Raw genomic sequence first — 23,625 nt, 5'->3', positions numbered from 1 at the left:
AAGAGGAATGCGACAGTTGTAGCCCATGTCCTGGATACATCTGTGCGTGGTGGCTCTTGATGCACTGACTACAGCCTCAGCCTCACTCCTTGTGAATCTCCCCCAAATACTTGAATGGCCGTTGCTTCACAATCCTCTCAAGGCTGCGGTTTTCCCTGTTGCTTGTGCACCTTTTTGCTACCACGCTTTTTACTTCCACTCAACTTTCTATGAATATGCTTGGATACAGCACTCTTTGAACAGCCAGCGTCTTTAGCAATGACATTTTGTGGCTTACCCTCCCCTTCCCCATGATTGTTAATCGTACTGAACCAACCTTCAAGACCATTTAAAGGCTCAGGAAACCTTTAGAGGTGTTTTGGGTTAATTAGTTGATTAGAGTGGGACATTTTCACAATATTCAAATTTTCTGAGATATTGAATTTGGGGTTTTCATTAGCTCTAAGCCATAATCATCTTATTAAGATGACGCTTCTAACGCGCGACAGACTCAAAAATTTAAAAACATTGCTGCGGTATAATCTGCAGGAAGAACTTTTGTCTGCAGGTGTGTGTCTGTCCTTCACGCACAAAGTGATAATCACATGGAATATTCACCATCTAGTCCTATATTCTAAAATAGTTATTAATCGATGTCCGATGCTGACTGCGGATCGTTCCGATGACTTTAACCCTGATGTCCTGTCTGTGTGCGTCACGTTACCTCTTGGGTAGCAGTTCTAAATGTTTCTCTTAAACTCTAGAGTGAATCAAACAAAGTAAAGTGAGTCAGTCCTGTACATGTCCCAATAACTTGTGATCATTGATGGTGTTTATTGTCAAGGTGTAAATTGAGCGCAGGTCAGCGGGGGAATGAGGAGGAAACTCAGACAGACACTGACACAGGAAGACCGGACCTTTTTAATGCGCGTCTGTCCTCATCCTAAAACAGTCGGGGTTAAAACTATTTAGCAGTGGAGCCCCGCTAAAACATTTAACGTAGCAGAAAACATTACTTTGTTTTGTCCCTGCATCGATGCAGAGTCGTCCACCTCTGTACAGAAGCCCAAACAATAGCACCTGTGCTTCTGTTCTACTACACGATGTGCAGTGTGACTAACCTGTCTATCCTGAGTCTAACCTGATGTGGGGTCAACCGTGTTCCAGCCACATGATAGTATTCAACCCTGTCTGTATGTGTAGATATTTCAGATTAACAACTAATTTGCTCACAGTGATTTGTTTATCAAATTAACAGATCGTATGTGCTGAGGAGGATGATGCAGAGAAAGAAGATGCTGAAGAGAAAACTACAAAGACCAAGAAAGCAGAAGCCATTTCCAAGGTGGGTGCTTGTATGGCCCCAAGATATATTAAAATATGAGGTAAACACTGTATGGATTAAGCAGGATTTTACTCTGAATTGGGTGTTAAATGTCACTAAATTGAATTTAGTGACATCTAGTGGTGAAGTTGAATGTTGCAGCTAAATACACCACCTCACCCTCCGGTTCCAAACATGAAAGAGAACCTGTGCTAGCATTCAGTTGTCATAAAAACTGAAAATGTGTTAAGTTTGTCCAGTTTGGATGACTGTAAAATATAAAGTATTTAAATATATAGGGCTCATTCATTCATAAAAAAAATACAATTTGTACAATTTAGATGAAACATTAGTGAAAACATCAGTATTTTATATTCAATTTCTGCCAATAATCCCTTTCACCTAAATCCTACACACTGAGTCTTTGACGCCTTACCCTGAACAGTAATTTTTTTTTTTAAAAGGGTGGGTAATATCTATTATTTTTGCAATTTCTGTTAAAGTCTCAATGTCAGTTGTGCAACTTTTTCTATTTCCTCATATAAAATTATTGTTGTGTACTCAAATTATAACAAGTATAATAAAGTATTTTTTTCACAATAAAATAATAATTTTTTTTAAAAACAAAATGCATTCGTTCAACAGAATTGCTCGATTTTTAGAAACATACAAAGTGTTGCAACCATTTATGTTTGTGATATCAATTCATCAGATAAACAATTTAACTTAGGTGAATGTTCATTTTCTCTGTTTATTCTGCTGTGAAGCACAATGTTTAACTTTCTATGTCACAAACGTATTTCCAACATCGTCTTCCAACGTCTCTTTCTGACTCCATTAATTTATTCTAAGGTTCTAACGGGGCTTTTATTGTTATCGACAGACCGGAAGATGCGAATCTTACTTCCCGGAGTGTCCTGACATTCAGTTTAATACATAATCCGACTTGTTTTAAAAGAAATGCAGTAGATAAACTAGCAGCTCTGCCGCCAGTAGCTGACATGCTGCCTGTGTGAACAACAGACAACCAGCACATAGTTGATCTACGGCACAACCTCAGCCAGTGAGTCCAGAGTGTTTGGGGATTGACAGTGTAGAGTAGATCAACAGGGTTTGCGACCACTGTACTAAAGGAAACGTGCAATGCCTCTCCAGTTTCCCCCTGTCCTCTAAAGCAGGGGTTCTCAAACTATTGCAAGCTGGCCCCCCAAAAGCTGGTTAGGGGTAGTTCCGCCACCGCCGCCCTCAACTACACCACCATATATAGATAGATAGATAGATAGCATATTGTTATTGATAGGCCTGACATTTCAAGGTTAGGCTATTGTTATTGTTAGGCCCATACAGACAATTATTATTACTATTTTACTATTTATTATTATTATTGTTATCATTATGATTATGATCAGTAGTTGTAGGCCTATAAGTAGGCTATCAATATTAGCAGCTTTGTGAGCCTACATGCTTTCTTATTACAATAATCATCATTATCACGATCATTATATTATTATTATTATAATTAATGATAATCGACCAATTCATATTTTATTATTATTATCATAATAATAATAAGTGTTATTATTGCTATCATTAGGATACGGTTATTATTATGGGCCTCTTGTGATCTTTAAAACAAATCTAGCAGGTCTGTCAATGTGAGATATGAGCCTGCTTTGCCTTGCAATGGTCCTCAAATCTTGGGGCAATGTTTGACAAACATATCCTCAGGTCATCCTCGATCTGTGCGCGGTTGCGATATTTAGTTTTGAGCGCAGTCAGTCTTGAAAAGCCTGCCTCTCAAAAATAAGTCGAGGCGAAAAGGAGGATCATTTTTAAGGCTATGTCGCAAAGCTGAGGGTATTGCGGCCTCATTGCTACCCAGAATGACGAAAGAGTCACTTGCACTCAAGGATTAACTGATTTGATTTTGGCAGCCAAAGGTCAAGGCCATGTAAGAGAGACTCCCATTTCGCTTGTGACGAGAGAAGCATATGGAAGCTCATTCGCAGTCACTCAAGCATGATGTTTCTGACTTAGTGGAACCATAACAAATGGCGGGAGTTTTTTTTTTTTCAAGAGATTTTGGGACGGTAGACATGCCAGATACCCAAATTAACATGTAGAAGCACTACAAAAGTAGAATTTTCTAAATATTTCCCCTTTTAATACAGGAAGTTTCAGGGTTCTATCAATCAGTCTGTGAAGTGCGAATATGGAAGTTATACAGTTTGCCCTCGAAGGAAGGCAGAATAGTCATGGGTTAGATTGAATTTATGCAAAATATCAAATAAATGTTAGGGTCTGCATACCTATACAAACCTATTTAGAGAAAGGCATAGAAAGAAGCCCACATAGGCCTATCGAATTTATCCATTTCTTTCCAAATTTACTCATCGCACAGCTGACTCAGAAATACACTGCTCAAAACATTAAGGGAACACTTGAATCACCCATAGGATCTCAATGAACAAAAATATTCATGTTGAAAATCTTAACTGATGTACATTTTGTTATTCATTGACAACAAAATAACGTAAGAAGGGTCAATGGAAACCAAAATCAGAGGGCTGAATTCATGTCACACCGAAATCAAAGTGAAAATTTTCCTCACAGCCCTATCAGACTTGTCAAAATGCTCATCCCAACAACTTGTGTGGTTGTAAAGTAGTGTGCATGGCAGTGTTAATTTTGTTGATGAAAACTATGACAAAAATATTCGTTAACAAACTTTTTTCCATGACTAAGACGAGAAGAAGACGTAACGAAAACGGATCTTTGAAAATAAAAACTATGACTAAATCTATTTTAACTTTCGTTGACGAGACGAGACGAAAATGTTGGTGGTTGACTAAGTCACAATTGCGTGCGTGCGTGCGTGCGTGCGTGCGTGCGTGCCCCAGATAGCGCACCGGTCCCGAGGCTCCGCCCCGCTCACTCGCTCAGCGACACAGTGAGATCAGAGCTAGACGTATGCTGGTAGGGATATCTAATGGACAACCTAAGTACTGCAAGCTAGACTATTATGCCGTTTTAGACACAACAAAGGGTCCCTGGGCCTGAGAAGGGAAGAAAAGGAGTTTAATGTGGCTACTAAATGTGACTAAAACTAGACTAAAATGTAATTCGTTTTCGTCGACTAAAACTAAGAAGGATAAAAATTACTAAATGTGACTAAAACTAATATGCATTTTCGTCAAAAGACTAAGACTAAATCAAAAATAGCTGCCAAAATTAACACTGGTGCATGGCCATCTTTGGAAGAGCTGGATTACCTGTACAACCTGATTGGGCTCCTATATAAACAGATTGATATCCCTGAAGTTTAACTGACATGGTGTTGTACTTTAACAATTAAGTGTTCCCTAGTTTTTCTGAGCAGTTCTTTCTCTGAATCTGATTATGATGATTTTTTTTAATCTCACCCTGTAGTCACCTGATATTTATGAAACAGAAGAGAAACGAAAGAAGGGGAAGATGGAACAATACAAGGTAAGTAAAAATTAACGATTTTGGTTTTGCTTTTTTTATCTCATTTTCAACAACTTTCAGGTAAAAATGATGTGGTATTCTTGTCTATGTAGAAAGGAAAGCCTGCTGAGCGATCATGCAGCGAGTGTGAAGATGATGATGAGGAGGATAGTGATGGAGGTGACATGATGATGGTATGCTTGCCCTCCACAAAGCTCTTCTTCGTTGCTTTGGATCACTGTGTTAACTCATCTCTGCCTCTAACCATTAAGAGTGCTGAGGATACCATCGCAGAACAGGCCAAACCACAGGAAGAGGACCCAAATGCTAATCTTAGTAAAAAGGAGAAGAAGAAGAAAAAGAAACAGGTGAACACTATGGTCCTTTAATTGTATGTCCTTATTTTAATGGGTCAGACTTCATATTCCCCCTGTTGTTATTATAATTGTTTTTCATGTCACACAATAAGCTGCTGGTGATTGGTGTAATCTTAACCCTACTGAGTTGTGTCGCTGCTTCCTGTCCTTTGTTGTAGATGGAGTACGAGCGTCAAGTGGCCAGTGTTAGGGCTCAGAATGCCTTGGAGGGAGATTTCTCCATTTCCCAGGCGGAGATGTCCTCCAGACAGGCAATGCTGGAGAATGCCTCTGATATTAAGGTTATTTAGTTTAATTATAACAAAATGTATTTATACTAATGTTTACAAATCAGTTTTTATTCATAATATTCAATCTAAAGATGCTTTAAGTAAATGTATGTGCTACATAAACAATGGTTAGTTAAGTTCTCTTTTGTGTACTTCAGCTGGAACGGTTCAGCATATCTGCTCATGGCAAGGAGCTTTTCATCAATGCTGACCTTCTGATTGTAGCAGGGAGAAGATATGGTTTGGTTGGACCAAATGGGTAAATATATTTTCATACCTCCACCAAGGAGATACGGTTTTCTTCTACGTATTATACTGCACAACCTGCTGTACCAAAGTCAAGTGAAAAGGTAATTTTGTTTTACGGGAAAAATACACTTAGTAAACTAAGGTTAATTAACTGTCACCTGCCATGGTGGCACGGTGCTGCCACGGTGGTATAAGTCTCACAGGTGCGGTTCCATCTCGTAGCTACATCTGTCATGAGCTAGTGTTCGGGGAGATTAAGTAGCTTCTGCTTTTCATTCAGGATATGGCTTGCAATTGTGCTTTTCCTGAAAAAAAGCACAATCATGTGAATTCTTCACAGTAGACGGGAAACAGTGGGCGTCTTGAGTGCACGTTGAATGGCCAAATTCAGACGAGTGCGCAAAGCATTTCACATGCACTAACTTCGCCAGTGGTGCCGCTATTGTCATATTAGAGGCATTATCTGTCACCAACACAGGATTCTTGTCAAAAAGCCCCCATTCATTTACCACATCCCGTTTTACTAGGATCCTCAGCCTCCAAACTTGGCTCCAGTCCAAATGCTCCACTCACAACATTGGGTTCATTAACAACTTCAATTTGATCTGATATTGCTCTCCCTTCTCTGCATTAGACGGTCTGTATCCAAGCTTGCAGGGTAATCTTATGCTTGCGGGTAATCTGCAGCGAACTGTACTATTTACCCCTTGTGACTGACTATTTACATCACCTGTCACCCCCTGCTCCGCTTCTGCCGCTTTAAACAGTCATGCTCCCCATACTGCCAGTAGCTCCCCCTTGTGGATAAATTCTAGTACTGCCTTCGGTACGCCATCGCCCACAGCCTCTGACATTCCTGTCAGGATTACTCCCAGAATGGACTTTATTTGTGATGAACAAAGAAAAGCATGAGGCAGTTGAGGAGGTGGTCTAGCCTAATTCCATACAAATGAAAAATAATATCCCAGCCGAAATGCTCGGACATGGACAGAAGGTAAAAAATGCTCTTTTAAACATCTGTGCACCTACTAATAAGACTTTCATCATAAATTATTTTATCAGTGTACATAAACTTGATTATATTTTCTTGACTGAGTCATGGTTCAATTCAGATGGAGCAGCTCTCTTAAACAAAGCTTTCCCCCCAAACTTAAGCTATATGCACACAATACGTGAGGGAAAGAAAGGAGTAGGTCTAGCAGCTATATTTTTAAGTGCGTTTAAATGCAGTGTCACAGTCTAGGTGCCTTTTTTTTCTTTTGAATATCAAGCTTTTAGATTGGAAAGTATATTTATCGCCCCCTAAAACCCATAGCTCTGAGCTCTGTTTAATTAAGAATGACAGGATCATCATAACTGGTGATTTTAATCTGCATATTGATGTCACCTCAGACTTCAAGACTCTTTGGATTTTACTCAACATATTGCAAGGCCTACTCATAACCATAGCCACACACGAGATTGAGTGATCTCTAAAAGTGTAGATATTTTCTTTAACAAGATCTTTGATATTAACATGTCAGATCACTATTGTTTGTTTTTTGATGTGATCATAGATGGCAGGAGACAAAATGGAACAGAATATCTCTTTTAAGATACGCTATCTATGCTAATCCTCAGCTGGTGAGTTCTGTCCACACATGCTAAATCAAGCTCTGCCGAGGAATTTTAAATCTATACATGATTTAGTAAAGCAGCTCTTGACAGTGTGGCACCTGATAAATCCAAAAATAAATCGCATACTAAACTAATGCCATAGGGAAAAATGAGAATACATCTGCTAGAGAGGGTACAGAGCTGAGAGAAAGTGGAGAAAAAGCAAATTGACAAATGTTCCCTCCTCACCTACAACAAAGCTGTGCTCTGTGAGACAGACATATTTCTCTAAAGCATTAAATGAAAATATAAGTTATGACTACTATATTTCCTTGTTTAAAGTAGTCCTATGTTCTCAAATAAATAGAAGCCTTGCATCTTCTGCTCCTGCTCTTGCTTGCTCTCCCTGACACCCACACAAACATTTATGGCCATTTTCTAAGGGAAACCCTATGTAAAAACATAGTGCTGGCAATAGCAGCACTGCTGCAGACACGCTGCTAGTGTGAAGAACAGATAACTGCAACACGCAGTGGATCTAAGGCACAGCCGCATCCAGTATGTCCTCTGTGTACCGCAATGAGAGCTCGACAGGCTATAACTGCAGCTGTGGCAGCGTGTGGGGTGGGGGAGGGTGGCATGTTGCGGTTCTGTCTTCTGGAATCACGTCACAAAACCAATGACGTTTGGACTGCAACTTCGGTCTCAGTTTGAGAATTGCTACAGGCCTAATAAATACATGTAGTGGAAAAATAACTAAGTGTGGCTGAAACCTATGCTGTGGTTGAAAAGTAAGTTTTATGATCTGTATCTAGATACATATGTAACCTGTTTAAATGCTTCATACCCATGTTTAGATATCACATTTACATCACATACGTTTCATGTTTATTCCTGCACATTTGCTGCAAGTATTGTTGTGTAGATGAGTAGTGAGATTGCACTGTTAACATGTGGTTCTGAGATGTCTACAAACTTGCGTTGCACTGCTTTGTGTGATTAAATGTCCTGTCTGTTTGCAACTTTCCTCGTATTTGTTGCACAAAATACCATACAGACAGGCAAATTTCAACATCAGGAAAATAATATCCGCTTGTGCTAGTCATGAGAAAACAACAGCTTTCTTGTTTGTATCAGCTGTCTCTCTTGCCTAATCATGCTCCCACCAAACTAATATCTGTTAACACATGAATACAAGTCAAAATCAGTTTAGTAGTTTAATTAATTTATTAGACTAATTAACTTGCATACATCATACGTCTAGTCTTGCTGAAGCTTTATATAAAGTTTCACCATAACTATTACTTGACTATTTTGAAGAAGCTTGGTCTCCCTTGGTCTCTTAAAGAGACTGCCTGTACTGGCACTTTGAGTAGCCACTGGTTTATTTGTGTGATGACAAGTAGCCAAGAAACTATGGCTTGTAGTGATGGCGGATGTCTTGCTTATTGTCCGCTTGTGAATGATAATGTGATTAAGTGTTCTCTTTTTTTCAGCAAAGGAAAGACCACACTACTAAAACACATAGCTAACAGAGCTCTCAGTATTCCACCTAACATTGATGTGCTACTGTGTGAACAGGGTAAGCTACCTGCTACAATGTGCCTTCCATAATTTCTGTCTCTTTCAATGCTCTTATTTCCACTGACCATGTATATTTGTTTATGTTAGAGGTGGTAGCTGATGACACGCCGGCAGTGCAGGCTGTGCTGAAAGCAGACACTCGCCGCCTGAAGCTTCTGGAGGAGGAGAAACGGCTGCAGGCTCGTCTCGAAAAGGGAGAGGACAGTGTCGCTGAGCGGCTGGAAAAGGTGAGTGTGTGCGCGTTTTATAAAAAATCCTCACTCTCTTTGACATTACACATTTCACTTGTGTTTCACATCAACATTTCACGCAGAACTCGCATTTCTCCCTGCCAATCAGCCCTGCGATTCACCGCTTGTTGTTGTATGTAACCTGTTCATAACCATGTAGGGGTTCGGGGGTAAATGATTATGGTCCTCATTGCCATCCCCCAGCCCTCTCTTTCTCTGTCTGTCTGTCTGCTTGAGTACTTGTAGTGGGGGGAGCAGATGGGGAAATTTCAAAGTTCTCAGTTACAAAGTTTTTTTTTTGGAGAGAAATACTGAATAAATGCATAATTTTAACTGGTCGAGTATCTGAGGCGAAATATTGTATATCAAGCATACTTGTTGTCACCATAGTCCATGGTCAGCAACCACCACGATCAGGATCCACTGTCAAGATCAGATGCCACCATAGTCCACAGTCATTGTCCACTGCCGCCATCAGGATCCACCATCAGCTGCCACCTCAATCGTGGTCCACATGATACAGGATCCGCCATTATTATCACAATCAGCCAGCTAGGTATAGGATCCGCCTCTATCACGATCAGCCAGCACGATACAGAATCCGCAATACAAGATCCACCATTACGTTCTCTGATACACAATCCACCATCATAATCCATGATGTGGCCGCAGCCACAAAGGGACCCCGGGGAAGAAGTCAAGTGGGTAACATGTATTGATGATATATTTTTTTGATGTGATAAAGAGGGCTAAGAGGAAGGAGAAGCTGGGAAGAGAAGCTCCGTGTGTCATGTGTCCCCCGACATTCTAGACCTATAGCATCATAACTAAGAGCAGGTACAGGACCGACTCTAACCATAAGCTTTATTGTAAAGGAAGGTTTTAAGCCTTCTCTTAAACGTACAGATGATGTCTGCCTCTCGAACTGAAAGTGGGAGATGATTCCACAGGAGAGGAGCTTGACAGCTGAAAGCTCTGGCTCCTACTATACTTTTAGAGACTTCAGGCACGGCAAGCAACCCTGAATTCTGGGAGTGCAGTGCTCTGGTGGGTCAGTTTCTATGGCCTGAAGTTGAGTTGAAACATAATTAAGCCTTTGGGAACTCTATAATGATCCTTCATTTGCTTCAGCTGTGATGTATATATAAACCCCACCCATGAAGGTATTCAAGGTGAGTTGCAATCATGGGAAAGACAAAGGAGCTTCCACAAAAGCTGAGAGGAAATTATTTCATCACACCTGAAGGGCCTTAGGTATAAGAAGATTAAAAAAAAAAAAAAACATTGCAAGAGACACCATTGGGAACATTATAAGGAAGTTTAAAACGTATGGAACAGCTGCAACTTGCCTGGCCGTGGAAGAGAAGCCCAACATTTCATCAAGGGCCCTTAGCATTTTAGTCAGAATAACTAATAAAGAGAGATATGGATGCTGAAAAATATCAAGCTGTCCTGAGTGAAAACCTTTATCCAGAGTGAGCTGGATCTCAGGCTAGGGTGAAGGATTACATTTCAACAAGACAACGACCCGAAGCATACCGCCAAGAAAACACAGGAGTGTCTTTGGGAAAACTCTGTGAAAGTCCTTGTGTGGCCCAGCCAGAGTCCAGACCTGAACCCAATAGAGCAGGGGTTCCCAAACTTTTCAGCCCGCGACCCCCAAAATAACGGTGCCAGAGACTGGCGACCCCCACTGACCCTGGATGTGTTATATAATGATGCGCACAGCCACACACGCACTACTAGGCCTATGCAAACACGGGCATTAATACAACACAAAAGAACAACAGTCTTATAGCCATGATATTATTTTATAGCAATTTAAAAAATAGAATATAACCAGAATACAGGGAAACTCCCTGTATAAACAGCAGTGCTGCATGAGCATATACTGTAAGTATAAAAAAGTGCGCAGGTGATGTCTGTGCGCGTCTGTCTGCGCAACGAGCAGAAGACACCTTATTGCTGCCTTACGCAAAAACGTTATTTATTTTAGGCTAAACATTACTTTCATTTCTTAAATTAACTAATGAGATAGGTGGGCAATATGCATGGAGCAGAGCAAGTTGATTCTCGGATTTATTTTGCAGACGGCGACTCAGAGATCATTCTCCACGTTTAGCTGCGCACCTCGTCCCGCAGCTCATACAGGCGGCTCAGCACATTTCCCTGCAAGAGCAAGTCTGATATTGAGTGGACGTGTTTTTATGTAGTTGACCATTTTTATCGCAATGTCAAGAATATGTTTAAGCTTTGGTTCAAGTGTTTTGCTTGCAAGAGATTCTCTGTGAATAATACAGTTTGTGGAATTTACGTGCAGCGCCACTTGTAAGACTCTCGCTTTTAATCGCCAATATCGTTCAAGCCCTGTCCCTACCAGGTCCCTACACACCATAACAGTTTTCCGAAGATAGTCCCCCTTCTTTTAGTTTTGTAAAAATGTCCTCATCTGCGCAAGTCCACTCCGGAGCGCGGAGCAAAACAGCATTACGTTTTCCATCAAAAATGTAATGTAAATGTAAAGCATATTTCCCTTTCTTAACTCTATCCACCAGCTGGTACTTTATGTCCTGGGACATGTCGGTGATGCGCTGGGCAATAGTCCCGTAAAACAGCGGCACTGATTCCAGATCACGGTCTTATAATTTATCCCCATGCATGGCCAGATTATAGCTACAGTAGCGGGTTTAATTAACGTTTCACCGATTGTGTCTAGCTTTTTTGCCTGTGCAATTAAATATGCCACCTCATATGATGCCTTTTGGGCTGCGGCTGGGATTGTCTGTTTAGTAAGGACTTTTTTTTTGGACCTTGCAACTCTCGCTCGTTCTGCTAATCCATGTCGTAATAACAACAAAGACAAAAATGGATGAAAATGTTTTTATTTCATGGTTTTATTCTAATTTCAACTCATATTTCTGTATATATTTATACAATAAAGGGATAAAAACTCTATTTTAAATTATTTTAAAACTATTTGTTTTTTGGACGGCATCTCGCGACCCCCTCTCTGTGTCTCGAGACCCCCACTTTGGGAACCGCTGTTCTAGACCATAGATATTTCAACTAGGGCTGCACGTACATGTAATGTATTATCTCATCGCGATATTCAACAATGTTATCGTATATTGCATGTTTTCCTAATATTGTGCAGTCCTTATTGAAATATCTATGGTACATGTTACATGTAATGTAATATCTCATCGCGATATTCAACAATGTTATTGCAAATTGCATGTTTTCCTAATATCGTGCAGCCCTAGTTGAAACATTGTTGAATATCACGATGAGATATGACTTGCGATAAATAAGAATAAACAGTCCCTGCTAGGACGTAGAGACCACGGACAGCTCCACAACCGTGAGAAGGTGCACAGCCTGTGTGCTGCGTGAACCGTGTCAAACCAGACCGATCGCCCCGCCATCTGTTGTTTTTCAGTGTTATGCTAGAGTTAGCTAATACAAGTTATCCATGCTAGCCACAAGAAATGAAAAAGGATGGCCAAGTTACCATCTACCGACAACTTTGACTTTTCTCGCCCGGATCAATGGCCAGAATGGCATCAGAGTTTTCACGGCTTCAGGATAGCTACAAAACTTACTAAAGAAACTGAAGAGGTACAGGTGTGTATGCTGCTCTACTCGTTGGGGAAGGAAGCTGAGCAAGTTTTCAAAACATTCACGTTTTCAGGAGAGGACAACAAAGTTTGTGCGTGTGCGCTGTTACTTTTCCCTCAGGTTATGGGATTATAAATAAGCTACACAATTATTTTATATAATCAACCGCTCATAGTGATGAATCCGACTCTGGACAAACGTGACCACAGGAAGTTTCCAAAGTAGAATTTAGTAACTGTAACTGCTTCTGTTTCTCTTCCTCATCAGGTCTATGAAGAGCTGAGGGTGATTGGAGCTGCAGCAGCTGAGGCCAAAGCCAGAAGGATTCTGGCTGGTCTGTCCTTTACCCCTGAGATGCAAAACAGACCCACCAAGAGGTTCTCTGGAGGTTGGAGAATGAGAGTCTCCCTTGCCAGGTAAACCATGACAAACTTCATGGATGGAACAGAACCAATGTCAGACGATGTTTTACTCACTCTTATCCTTCTCTACCCACAGAGCTCTGTTCATGGAACCCACATTGCTGATGCTGGATGAACCCACAAACCACCTGGACCTGAACGCCGTCATTTGGCTCAATAAGTATAAATTATTTCATTTTAATGCATTTCCCTGGATCATTTTATTATAGTTTTTATTTAGGGTAAAAAATGGGATGCACTATTTGAGTTAATACATTTTAGTGTATGGATGACGATCTCTGCTCACACGGATTTACAACAACGACAAATCCTCTGGAGGATTAGAGCTAGGGGAGGTGTATCAGGATTTAAAATATAAATTCTGCTGCAGAGATCACGTGATTTTATTTACAGCACATCCACATTGTTTTGGAAGTTTTCTGGAAGCTGGGAAAGGAGAACTCAGGCAGCAGGTGGTGTCTTATGCAGAAGATTAAGTTATTAAAAAGGTGGATCAACTGTAGTCACCCATTTACGAGACTATATGTAGACTACGAGACTAGAACTGAAATCAAATCATATAGACCAGTAAATCAGCAATTTATTATTATTATTTATTTGTACTGGTGTGGGGTAAATGGTGATTGAATATAATTATCAAATCAACAACTTTATACAAATTTGAGGGACTACCACACTTGAGTGTTGCAATTTTATGTTAATTTACTACTACTTTCTATCTAGCTTTAGTTTACAAATTAAGATTTTTTTGCATACAAACTATAACATAATAAATCACGTTACAAACCAACAGAACGCACACAGCCCTCTGTTGTTCTAGGTTACAGCCTATCACATTGTAAGAACAGCCGATCTGTGTTTGGCTGTCAAAAAAGGAAATGTCCACTGTACGTCTGTCTCGATTTGATTAACCGCTCATACAACATGGAGGAACCCACAGAAACATGGTCAGTTTGCAACAGAGACTAGAATTTGAGGGTGTGTAAGCAGCAAGCACTGTACACTTAAGGATATAGGTAATATAATATAATAATCTAAGGTCATTTATTATTATTATTATTATTATTATTATTTCAAGAAAACAAATGTGTTGGTCATTTATTAAGTGTGTTCTCCTTGTCACTTCAGCTACCTACAAGGCTGGAAGAAGACTCTTCTCATAGTTTCCCACGATCAGAGTTTCCTTGATGACGTGTGTACGGATATCATCCACTTAGACAACGAGAAACTCTACTATTACAGAGGGAATTACTGTAAGTATCCCATTTATTTCAAGATCTTTCAGGACCCTGAAAATAAAGTACTTTGCAAAGGCTTTAGGCACTACAAGTATAGTCAGGATTCTTTCAAAAATTATTCCAGGAATATTTTTGAATTATCAGAAGTACAGTAAACATAAAAAGCTGAATTAGATCAATATTTGCTGTGACCCTCTTTTGCCTTAAAACCGTCTCAGTTCTCCTTGGTATACCTGCACACAGTGTTTCAGGTACTTGGAAGGAAGGTTATTCAGATGCCCTTGGAGAACTTCTGTAGATTTATAGTTGGCTGCTTTAGTGTATTTTTCTCCATGCAATCCCAGACGAGTGATGTTTTGTTACCACTTTTCCAATAAAGTGAACCCAGTGCTAGCGCTGGTGCTAGTGATGAATAAAAGCATGGCTATACATGTAAATGTTTCACTTTACTTAAAAACATGAGAGAAAAATTAAACACTATTTAAGGGAATGAGTGGATCTGACAACTTGTGTACGTATGCTGCCAGTTGACCGGCTTACAATAATACAAATATACAAAATTTGACTAGAAATCCTGCACTTTATCCCACCAACAAATGAACAACAATGTATTCGACAAAGATGTCTTGCTAATATCTAATTTATCTAATATAGCTTGTATTGAAGAAAATGTAATAATCAATAATAATGACCCACCTGGAAGGCATAATGCAAACAAAGGTTGTGAGGCAACCACAACACACCAAACCAAACAATACAAACTAATTTGAAATTCGGTTGGCTTCCATGTTAGTAAATACAAAATAGCCTTGAAACATGAAAAATAATTGTGATAAGATCATGGATCGGGATCCTTACTAAAAAAATATCGCCCACCCATAGTTCTTTGTGTTTCGATGCCCAAAGATCGCACTTCCCGCTCTGTTTGCAAAACCTGACAATACTGTTGGTAAAGACCAAATTATTTTTTTTGTTTAAGTTTACCAGTATATCAGTGTTTGTGTGAGAGCATGTGTTTCTGCGTGTCATCGCGAGAGAGAGCAAAAGAAAGCTAGTGGAATAGGAGGGGGGGTGAAGCAAAGAATTAATGCGCCCAGCTATGAAGAAAGATTTTATCACTGCAGAATAGTTTTGATCATTGTGTGGTGATCAGTGTTGATAATGTGGCTTTGTTTACAAACAAGTCAACGTGTAAAGGGCCCATATTTTTTGAAGGGGGTCAGTAGGTACCCTCAAAGTATGAAAACAGTCACTCCGCGGATCTTTTCACTTAGTTCATTCTAAGAAATATGTTATTGAAATGTCGCGTTTCATACTTCATTGTCCGTATGTTGTCATCTTGAAATCACACTCTTCTCTCAGCCAGTACCAGTCAGAACCGAATAGTGAGATCTGTGATAGGCCTGGTCACACACAGACGTCAATGTCTGTGTGTGTCTGCGTTTCAGCAGATGGAGTGAAAGTGAAGATACAAAGCAGAGTCAGGTTGGACTGAATGAGTTAGTGAATGGATGTATATCATTTAATAAAAATGTATGTGCCAGTAATTTTAACAGTTAAGGCGTAGAGACGTAGACAGCGATGTATCTTGTGACGTTATGATGTGGCTCTTAGACAGCCCAGGCCATGGAAAAGCAAACTGGTTCTTAAAAGGTTTGCAAGTTGAACCAGCTCCAAACCAGCACCAGCCCAGCTATAGCAGTCGGTTAACTTTCAGGCTGCAACAACTAATCGATTTAGTTGATTATAAAAATAGTTGACAACAAATTTAATAATTGATTAGTCAGGTCTGTTATACTACACTGCATGCACATTGGCAACGTCTCCTGAGGTGGGGACAGTAAACCTACCCAATTCCGTGCCTCGTGTGGACTAAACGTTTGAAAATGGCGGAGACCAACAATGCTAACGATATAGCAGAGTTGTCACAAGTGCGGGACACTTTTCCTAAAGCCTTCAAATACCATTGGCTGCAAACCTGTGTAAAGCTGATTTTACATGGAACAGTAGCACAACCTCACTGTGGTATGAACCTGAAGAGAAAACATTTTGGAGCTTTTCCTCTTCTCTTGCCTTACTGGTGGATCGAAACAACTTTGGGTTAATACCAAAGTGATGTTGTGCTGCTGTGTCATGTGGAGTCAGCTTAACACACTTTCTCTTTAAGAGTGAGCAGCGGTGGTCGAGAGACATGAAGGCTGAAATTAAAGGGTGAGGGCCGATAAGTGAGACAAAAACACAAAACATAATTTTCTGATTGCTAAACAGCAGTTATGTTCTAAAGCAACCTGCTGGAAGATGTTGCATTGCTACGTTTGATGTAAATACAGATTTGAAATCACCTCGAGTCACACAGACACATTCAACAGGACAAGCAGTTTGAACTATTCTATGTTTAACAATCCAGAATTAACTCTACAATATCAACATCGTTTAGACTTTTACTGTGACTAGAAAGAGTTTTTATAAACGCAAAGCACATGTTCCAGATAGAGCACTTGCTCCGCACTGGCTTGGTGGAAAACTCTGACTCTGTGTGTTGGCTCATTTTCCTGCTGCAGTATTAATTTGGAATGATCATTTGCCTCCCAGACGGTAATGAATTATATGATAAGAATCAAACCTGCTTAAAAGTGCTTAAATTTTTTGCCCATTATCTGTATTGCACACTCATAAGTCTTTATTACTGTGTTTAAATACAAAGAATTTTACGTTACAGCAGCCTAGTCTTTCAAGTTTGTTTTATAGATGGCTGAAAAAGGATCTTGGAAATACTGCTTCACATGAATGATTTTGCTTTTCCTTCAGTGACCTTCAAGAAGATGTATGTGCAGAAGCAGAAAGAACTACAGAAGCAGTACGACAAGCAGGAGAAGAAACTGAAAGAGCTGAAGGCTGGTGGAAAGTCCACAAAACAGGCTGTAAGTAAGAAGTGAAATGTTTTTTTTTTTACCAATATAGGATTGTTGAATAGAATGGTTTTTCTTTTTTAAATCAATCAAACAACCGAACCTTTACACAATTAAATGTGAAATCTGAATCTGAGCCCATCTTTAGAAGCAGTGTTGAACCAGTTCACACTTAAAAAGGAGTTCCAAGTTCAGTTCATGCAGATGAAAATTAACTAGTTCATGTTCATAGTTAATTTTCTATTTGACAAAACGTACGCTCATGTGTTTGGTTATGAATCATAATACATCATTAGTGTGTAAAATTCGCTAAAACGTAAATGAGGTCCCCTGCCCCACAGGGTCTCCCACACAACCAGACAACAGATATTCACTGCTCACTATCCATTATTAATATAAACTCAAAATAAATGAACATAAATTGCCTGGCACATAATCTTTTCAAGATGTTGTAGCTCAGTCTCTTCTCTTCACATGCAACAGTCCTCAGTCTTCGTATCCTAGTCTCTCCTAAGTTGCAGCTAACTGTTGCCTTTATAACCAGGGAAGTAATCAGCCAATAGCTATAAGCTGCGCTAATTACCCCCTGGTACAGCTGGAGGTGCTCCCTGAGCAACCTCCATGCCCCAAAATGAAAGAGAATCTTGTGCATTCCTGAAACGAGCGCTGCAAGGAGCAATCATTCAATGCAGCCGGGCACATCATTGAGGCTAGATGGATACAAATTTTTTTGTGCAGTTTGAAATTACTAGTCAATGAAAACATAGGGACCTATTTTTTGGGCCAAGGCAGTTAAATGTCCAGTGTGCAGGGAGCGTGTCTGTGCACATCTGGCAACATGGTGACAGAACTCTTTTACACCTGTCACATGTGCTCACTGCGAACCTGCTTCAATCTTTGAAGAGAACGGGAGGAGAACTAGAGAAAAATCTGTCGGGAAAGATAAGGGGAGAGCAATTGTCTGTGGCCACCACATTCAAAACCATTCCTGTTTTTGTGCCTATACTGTGACAAGAAAGTGTTCCCTTAATTTTTTGGAGCAGTGGATATATAGTTTGGGATCAATAATGTTTGCCTGCCCCCACGCACGAACGCACACACACACACACAGTGTTTACAAATGTGTTGCTTCATCATCGCATCAACTACTCTTTCATAGTTAACATTTTGGGAACATTACCCGCCAAACTCCAGCTGAGCTATAGATTCAACACCTTGCTGTTCCCAATTGAACCAAGTGCCCTATCCATCTATTCAGTCTCACATTTTTAGCAGCTGGTTTAAGTTATCTTTAAAATGTACCCTCAGGAGAAGCAGACTAAGGAGGTCCTGACCAGAAAGCAACAGAGAGGCAAGAAGAAAGGAGGTCAGGAGGAGGAAAGCCAGGATGCTACGGAGCTTCTGAAGAGGCCTAAAGAATACACTGTCAAGTTCACTTTCCCCAACCCACCTCCACTTTCACCACCCATACTGGGACTACATAGTAAGTACATTTAAACACTGCTGGTACAGCTTACTGCTCAGGGCACCTGTCACTTTTAGATTTTTAGATGTTACAGGAGGTGAGAAGTGAGGATTGATAACATAAAACCTTTCAGTCATGTTTAGGGCAACAGTCTGAGGAATGAAAATCCATAAGATACCATAGTAAATGTTGCTTGTTTAATATATTATTAAACTATAGTTTATACACCGGGGGAATGTGGTTGATGGGTAAAGTTGTCATCCTCCAACTAAAAGGTCAGCAGCACGAATCCCAGCCCATGCAGAAGTGTCCTTTGGCAAGATGCTGAACCCCTAATGTCCCCTCATAGATGTTAATTGCACTAATTGGAAGTCGCTTTTGATAAAATCTTCAGCTAAATGACATGTACTGTATTATTTTCTTTTTCACATTGTCTTAAACACTATGAAAACATTTTGACTCCATTGTTTTTCTATCCAGGTGTTGACTTTGGATATGATGGTCAGAAGTCTTTATTCAAAAACGTGGACTTTGGAATTGACATGGACACCAGGAGTAAGATTGCTGTCTCTTAGCCTGTGTACTTTTGTCAGTGGATGATGGGAGGTGAATCAGTACCTCGGGGTGTTGGTTGTTAGCTGATGACTTTCTATAGTTTAAAAGGCAGCTAAGAAAGCTGCCATGAGAGAGACGGAGTGGAGCCTGCACCTCAAAAGGTTGGGTTTTCTACGTTTTCTATGTTTTCTACTGTTAGCTAAATAAAGTCACTGGCTCAACTTTGCGTGCCACAAATATATTTCTTCTTATTTCTCTAATTTTGCCATGTAAACCGAACTAAACATGGAGTTGTACAAGGAGGTTACAATATTGTTAATGATGAGATCAGGGCCCAAAAAGCAGCAGAACCACCCTTGTCGATCATGTTGAGTTTTGGTCAGTCTGCAGCTGACCTTTTCATCTCAAAGAAGTGTGCCCACTGTTTATTTATACTCTGACATTTCTTTCTTCTTTAGTTTGTATAGTTGGACCCAATGGTGTTGGGAAGAGTACCTTGCTGCTGCTTCTCACTGGGAAACTAAATCCTGTAAGTGAGTAGATGATTAAAGCTTTAAATGTTTTTAAATACCCACCGGCAAAGGTAAGCGAACTCTTTCGAATGATCTGCATTTATTTGCAGTACATTCGAAAAGTATTCAGACCCCTTTACTTCCTCATTTTTTTTTTACATTTTCAAACAATGGTCCAAATGCTCCTGAACGTTGTGCTGCCCATGGAGGTTATTAAATTCCAGGGTTCACCTTTTCGTCCAGCACTGTGAATGCCTAAGGGTGGGTTCCATAAAGACAGGAAAGATGTGGTTTGTTTGTATTAGTTACTAGCTTCAGCACATTGTATCTGTACTTGTGATAGGGCTGAGCGATATGGCCTAAAACAAATATCGCAATCATTTTTGTCTATATCGCGATACACAATTTATATATCAATATCGTGAAATCTCTTCCAAATCACTGTACAAATGTTAAATTTGTAAAAGTCAACAGGAGGTGGCTAAGCTTGCGGACATTAGAATTTCCGAGGGTCCCTGAATGCACCTCTTCCGAAGATATCTGAGGACATTTATGCTTAAAACATGGTGTAAATTACCTTTTTTCGAGTCGAATATACATGTTGGGGTATGCTTTCTGATCATTGAGCAGCAGTGGATCATAGAGGATCATAGAGGAAAATCTGTGTTTGTTTCTACTGTTCTTCAACAAAGTCAGTGACTGGCTGCCTCATGTGAACGAGCCTCTCAGCTCACAGTGGGCCTCATTTACTAACAGTGTGTTAGCACATATCTGTGCTTAAACCGTGCATACGGTTTAACACACAAATCTGGGATTCATCAATATTTGATTACCTAAATTTGTAAACACTTTTAACAAAATGCATAGTATATTAAAACTCCATTTATTTAAATAAAAATAGTAGATTGACAGCAATAATTAAATTTACTAATGCATTGACCAAATCTATGAAATTGACACGCTTTCAATCCTCATCTTTATAAGAACCTGCTGAATTCATATTTATGTTTGTGGATAAACAGGGCGTCACTTCTTCTGCAACAATAAAGTTAAAACACCGCGATACGTCATTATCTGCATTCATCGCTTCAGTTATTGCGGCCCAGGCTTAATTTTTCTTAAACATCATCACTCTGGAGGACAGAAAAGTGTTGGTCTTTTGTGTCTTCCATCTCCGACGCCTTTAATTTCTGCTTTTGTGAAATTGTTCTATTTTTTACCTTTTTGGGCTGTCTATCCAACTTCAACTGTTCCGCACACCCAATCTCTTCGTGACAAACCAATGTCCTTATATGGAGAAATGGAGACTTGGCAGCATGCTAATTGCAGAGAGCGGCTGTCAATTTAGAATGATTCTGATTCACAAACATACGCATGGTGGTGAGAACTAAATCGGCTGGTGCGAATGTGTCATGAATCATACGGCGACTTTCACGCAAGCACTTATTTTCTGAAGAGAGTAAGAACATTTCTGCGCTCATGTTAGTGAATGAGGCCCAGTGAGTGAGTAGGGGCGGAGAGCCGGGTGGTGGGGGTGTGTGTGTGTGTATAAAGTCCAAATCTCTTGGAGCAAACACGCACAATTGTCCACTCTCGCTGGAGTGAATGCCACTCAGGTTCACAATCGTCATTTCTAAATTGATTTGTTCGGTTCAGCGTTCACAAAGAATATGAACTGTCAATAACCATCTCTAAACTCTCGTAAACTAGCAAGGACTCTTCACTTTTTCTCTCTCTCTCCATGCTCTCTGAGTCTCCTCCTTCTCCTCCTGATACAAAGATATGAATGCACGCAGGAGAGTTGTCTGGAATGGCGGGGGAGACAGCTGTCTGCTGTGAGAGGGGCATGACAAGAGAGAAGCAAAACTGAGACTATTTCATTCTGACGGCTTAAAACATTCATGTGACAATTTATACTCGATTGACGCGATATAGTCATTGTATACATCGCACATGGTACCAGCTGCGATACATCAAGTATATTCGATATATCGCCTACGCCTAACTTGTGACTTTGACAAAGATCTTGTCACATTTTAGAACCAGTTGATCAGGAAAACGAGGTTATTCCAAAGGTTCACTGAATAGAATGCTTAATGTCACTAATTGATGTTTCTTTTCTTAGACTAAAGGTGAGATGAGAAAGAATCATCGTTTGGTGAGTAACTTACTTTTGATGTTTCAATCTTAAAATAACTAACTGCAACCATAAACTTAATGCTCACTGTCTCTGAATTGCGCTTCTGCTGCTAAGACCAGGCTTGTTTATGTACAGTTTGTCTATGGTCAGTGGTCTGTATTTATAAAGCGCTTTTTTCATCTTGATGACCACTCCTAAGCGTTGCAGTTTTACATTCACCAACCAACCCACCCACACACACGTATTCAAACAGTGCATTTATTTTGCCTCACTTTCTCTATGAGAAGGGGCAATTTGGGATTCAGTATCTTGCCCAAGGACACTTAGGCATATGGAATAGCTAAGACTGGGATCAAACCGCCTTCTGGTTAGAGGACGACCGCTCTAACCCCTGAGCAACAGTATCGAAGTTCAGATCAAATGCATAGTGGGAGTAAAACTCTTAGACCATTTCCAATTAGGAGTAGTAGGGCTGCAACAACTAAATGTTTTAATTGATTATAAGAATAGTTTGCAAATCATTTAGTAGTCATTAGTCGGGTCTGTTATAATGCACTGGCAGCGTCTCCTGAGATGGGGGCAGTAAACCAGCCAATCCTGTGCCTTGTTTTCCTCACGTGACGACACCATTTCCTATCTGGAGTCAACATTTGAAAAATGACGGAGACAAACACCGCTCACAATACAGTTGTCAAAAGAGTGGGAGTACTTTACATTTAAGCCTTCCAAAAAGACCGTTAACTACAAACTGTGTAAAGCTGATATCATATGGAGCAGCAGCACAACATCTCTGGTATCTCTGTGGTATGAACCTGAAAAGAGAACATGTTTGAGCCAGTCTTCTCTCGGTTAACTGGTGGATTGTATACAACTTAAAATTCATAAAACAGTGATGTTGTGTCATGTGACATCAGCTTTACACAGGTTTTGTTTGAGGTTTTAATGACATTTTTTCTCACATTGTTGAAGACAGTTGCTTCTCTGACTCAACAGAGAGAGAGGCTACAGTGGAGAGACCTGTAGGCTGAATGAAGAGCAGGAGCGCCGATAGTGAAACACAAGGCAGTGAACAAAGACACTTAATGTAATTTTCTGATTGTTCAAGAGCAATTATGTTCTAAAAACAACCTGCTGTAAGATGTTGCATCCCTAAGTTTTATGTAAATACATATTAATTCAGCCCAGTGCAGACTGACAGACACCTAAGGTCACACAGACACGTTCGGGACAAACTGTTTTAACTTTTCTTAACCAACTTTGACTATCCAGAATTAATTAATATCAATGCCATTCTACCTTTTACAAACTGTCTACATCTTTATTTACATAATAAGATGCAAACTACTTTTGGGATTAATGTATGTTTGGTTTCTCTTTAAAGATATCTACAATTCAGTTGAATTATTATACACTACTCAAAAAAATTAACACTTAAATCACATCAGATCTTAATGAAAGAACTATTCAATTTGAAAATCTTTACTGATGGACATTGTTTAATTTGTTGAAAAAAATTGGAAACCATTATCATCAACCCATTGAGGGCTGGTTTCAAAACCACAGACCTGGATAATTGCATCAGTGAGCCCCTTGACAGTCTGTGGCAGTACTTGGTGGCATTGGACGCACATTAGGTCATGGGAATGTGAGGGCCAGTTAATGGCATCAAAGCCTTGTCATCCACGAACTG

The 23,625-nt window shown here is 39.9% G+C and overlaps 1 protein-coding gene across 3 annotated transcripts in view; it reads left to right on the top strand.

The window, feature by feature from the left end:
- Window positions 1-23,625, top strand: part of abcf1 (ATP-binding cassette, sub-family F (GCN20), member 1) — a 32,202-nt gene that overhangs the window by 5,976 nt on the left and 2,601 nt on the right. The window contains exons 7-22 of one of the 3 annotated variants that reach the window (XM_053446867.1): window positions 1,238-1,324; window positions 4,733-4,792; window positions 4,885-4,965; window positions 5,044-5,139; window positions 5,307-5,429; window positions 5,643-5,767; window positions 8,759-8,844; window positions 8,934-9,073; window positions 12,962-13,110; window positions 13,193-13,276; window positions 14,245-14,369; window positions 17,163-17,275; window positions 18,572-18,746; window positions 19,209-19,283; window positions 19,742-19,812; window positions 21,921-21,953. In XM_053446867.1, coding sequence (XP_053302842.1) covers window positions 1,238-1,324; window positions 4,733-4,792; window positions 4,885-4,965; window positions 5,044-5,139; window positions 5,307-5,429; window positions 5,643-5,767; window positions 8,759-8,844; window positions 8,934-9,073; window positions 12,962-13,110; window positions 13,193-13,276; window positions 14,245-14,369; window positions 17,163-17,275; window positions 18,572-18,746; window positions 19,209-19,283; window positions 19,742-19,812; window positions 21,921-21,953 — 1,623 coding nt within the window. Of the gene's footprint in view, window positions 1-1,237; window positions 1,325-4,732; window positions 4,793-4,884; window positions 4,966-5,043; window positions 5,140-5,306; window positions 5,430-5,575; window positions 5,768-8,758; window positions 8,845-8,933; window positions 9,074-12,961; window positions 13,111-13,192; window positions 13,277-14,244; window positions 14,370-17,162; window positions 17,276-18,571; window positions 18,747-19,208; window positions 19,284-19,741; window positions 19,813-21,920; window positions 21,954-23,625 lie in introns of all 3 variants that reach the window. The other 2 variants (XM_053446868.1, XM_053446869.1) reach the window with 2 other exon arrangements.

The sequence above is a fragment of the Pleuronectes platessa genome, chromosome 18, assembly GCF_947347685.1.
Source record: "Pleuronectes platessa chromosome 18, fPlePla1.1, whole genome shotgun sequence".
Lineage (NCBI taxonomy): Eukaryota > Metazoa > Chordata > Actinopteri > Pleuronectiformes > Pleuronectidae > Pleuronectes > Pleuronectes platessa.
This window is presented reverse-complemented; position numbering and strand designations above follow the sequence as displayed.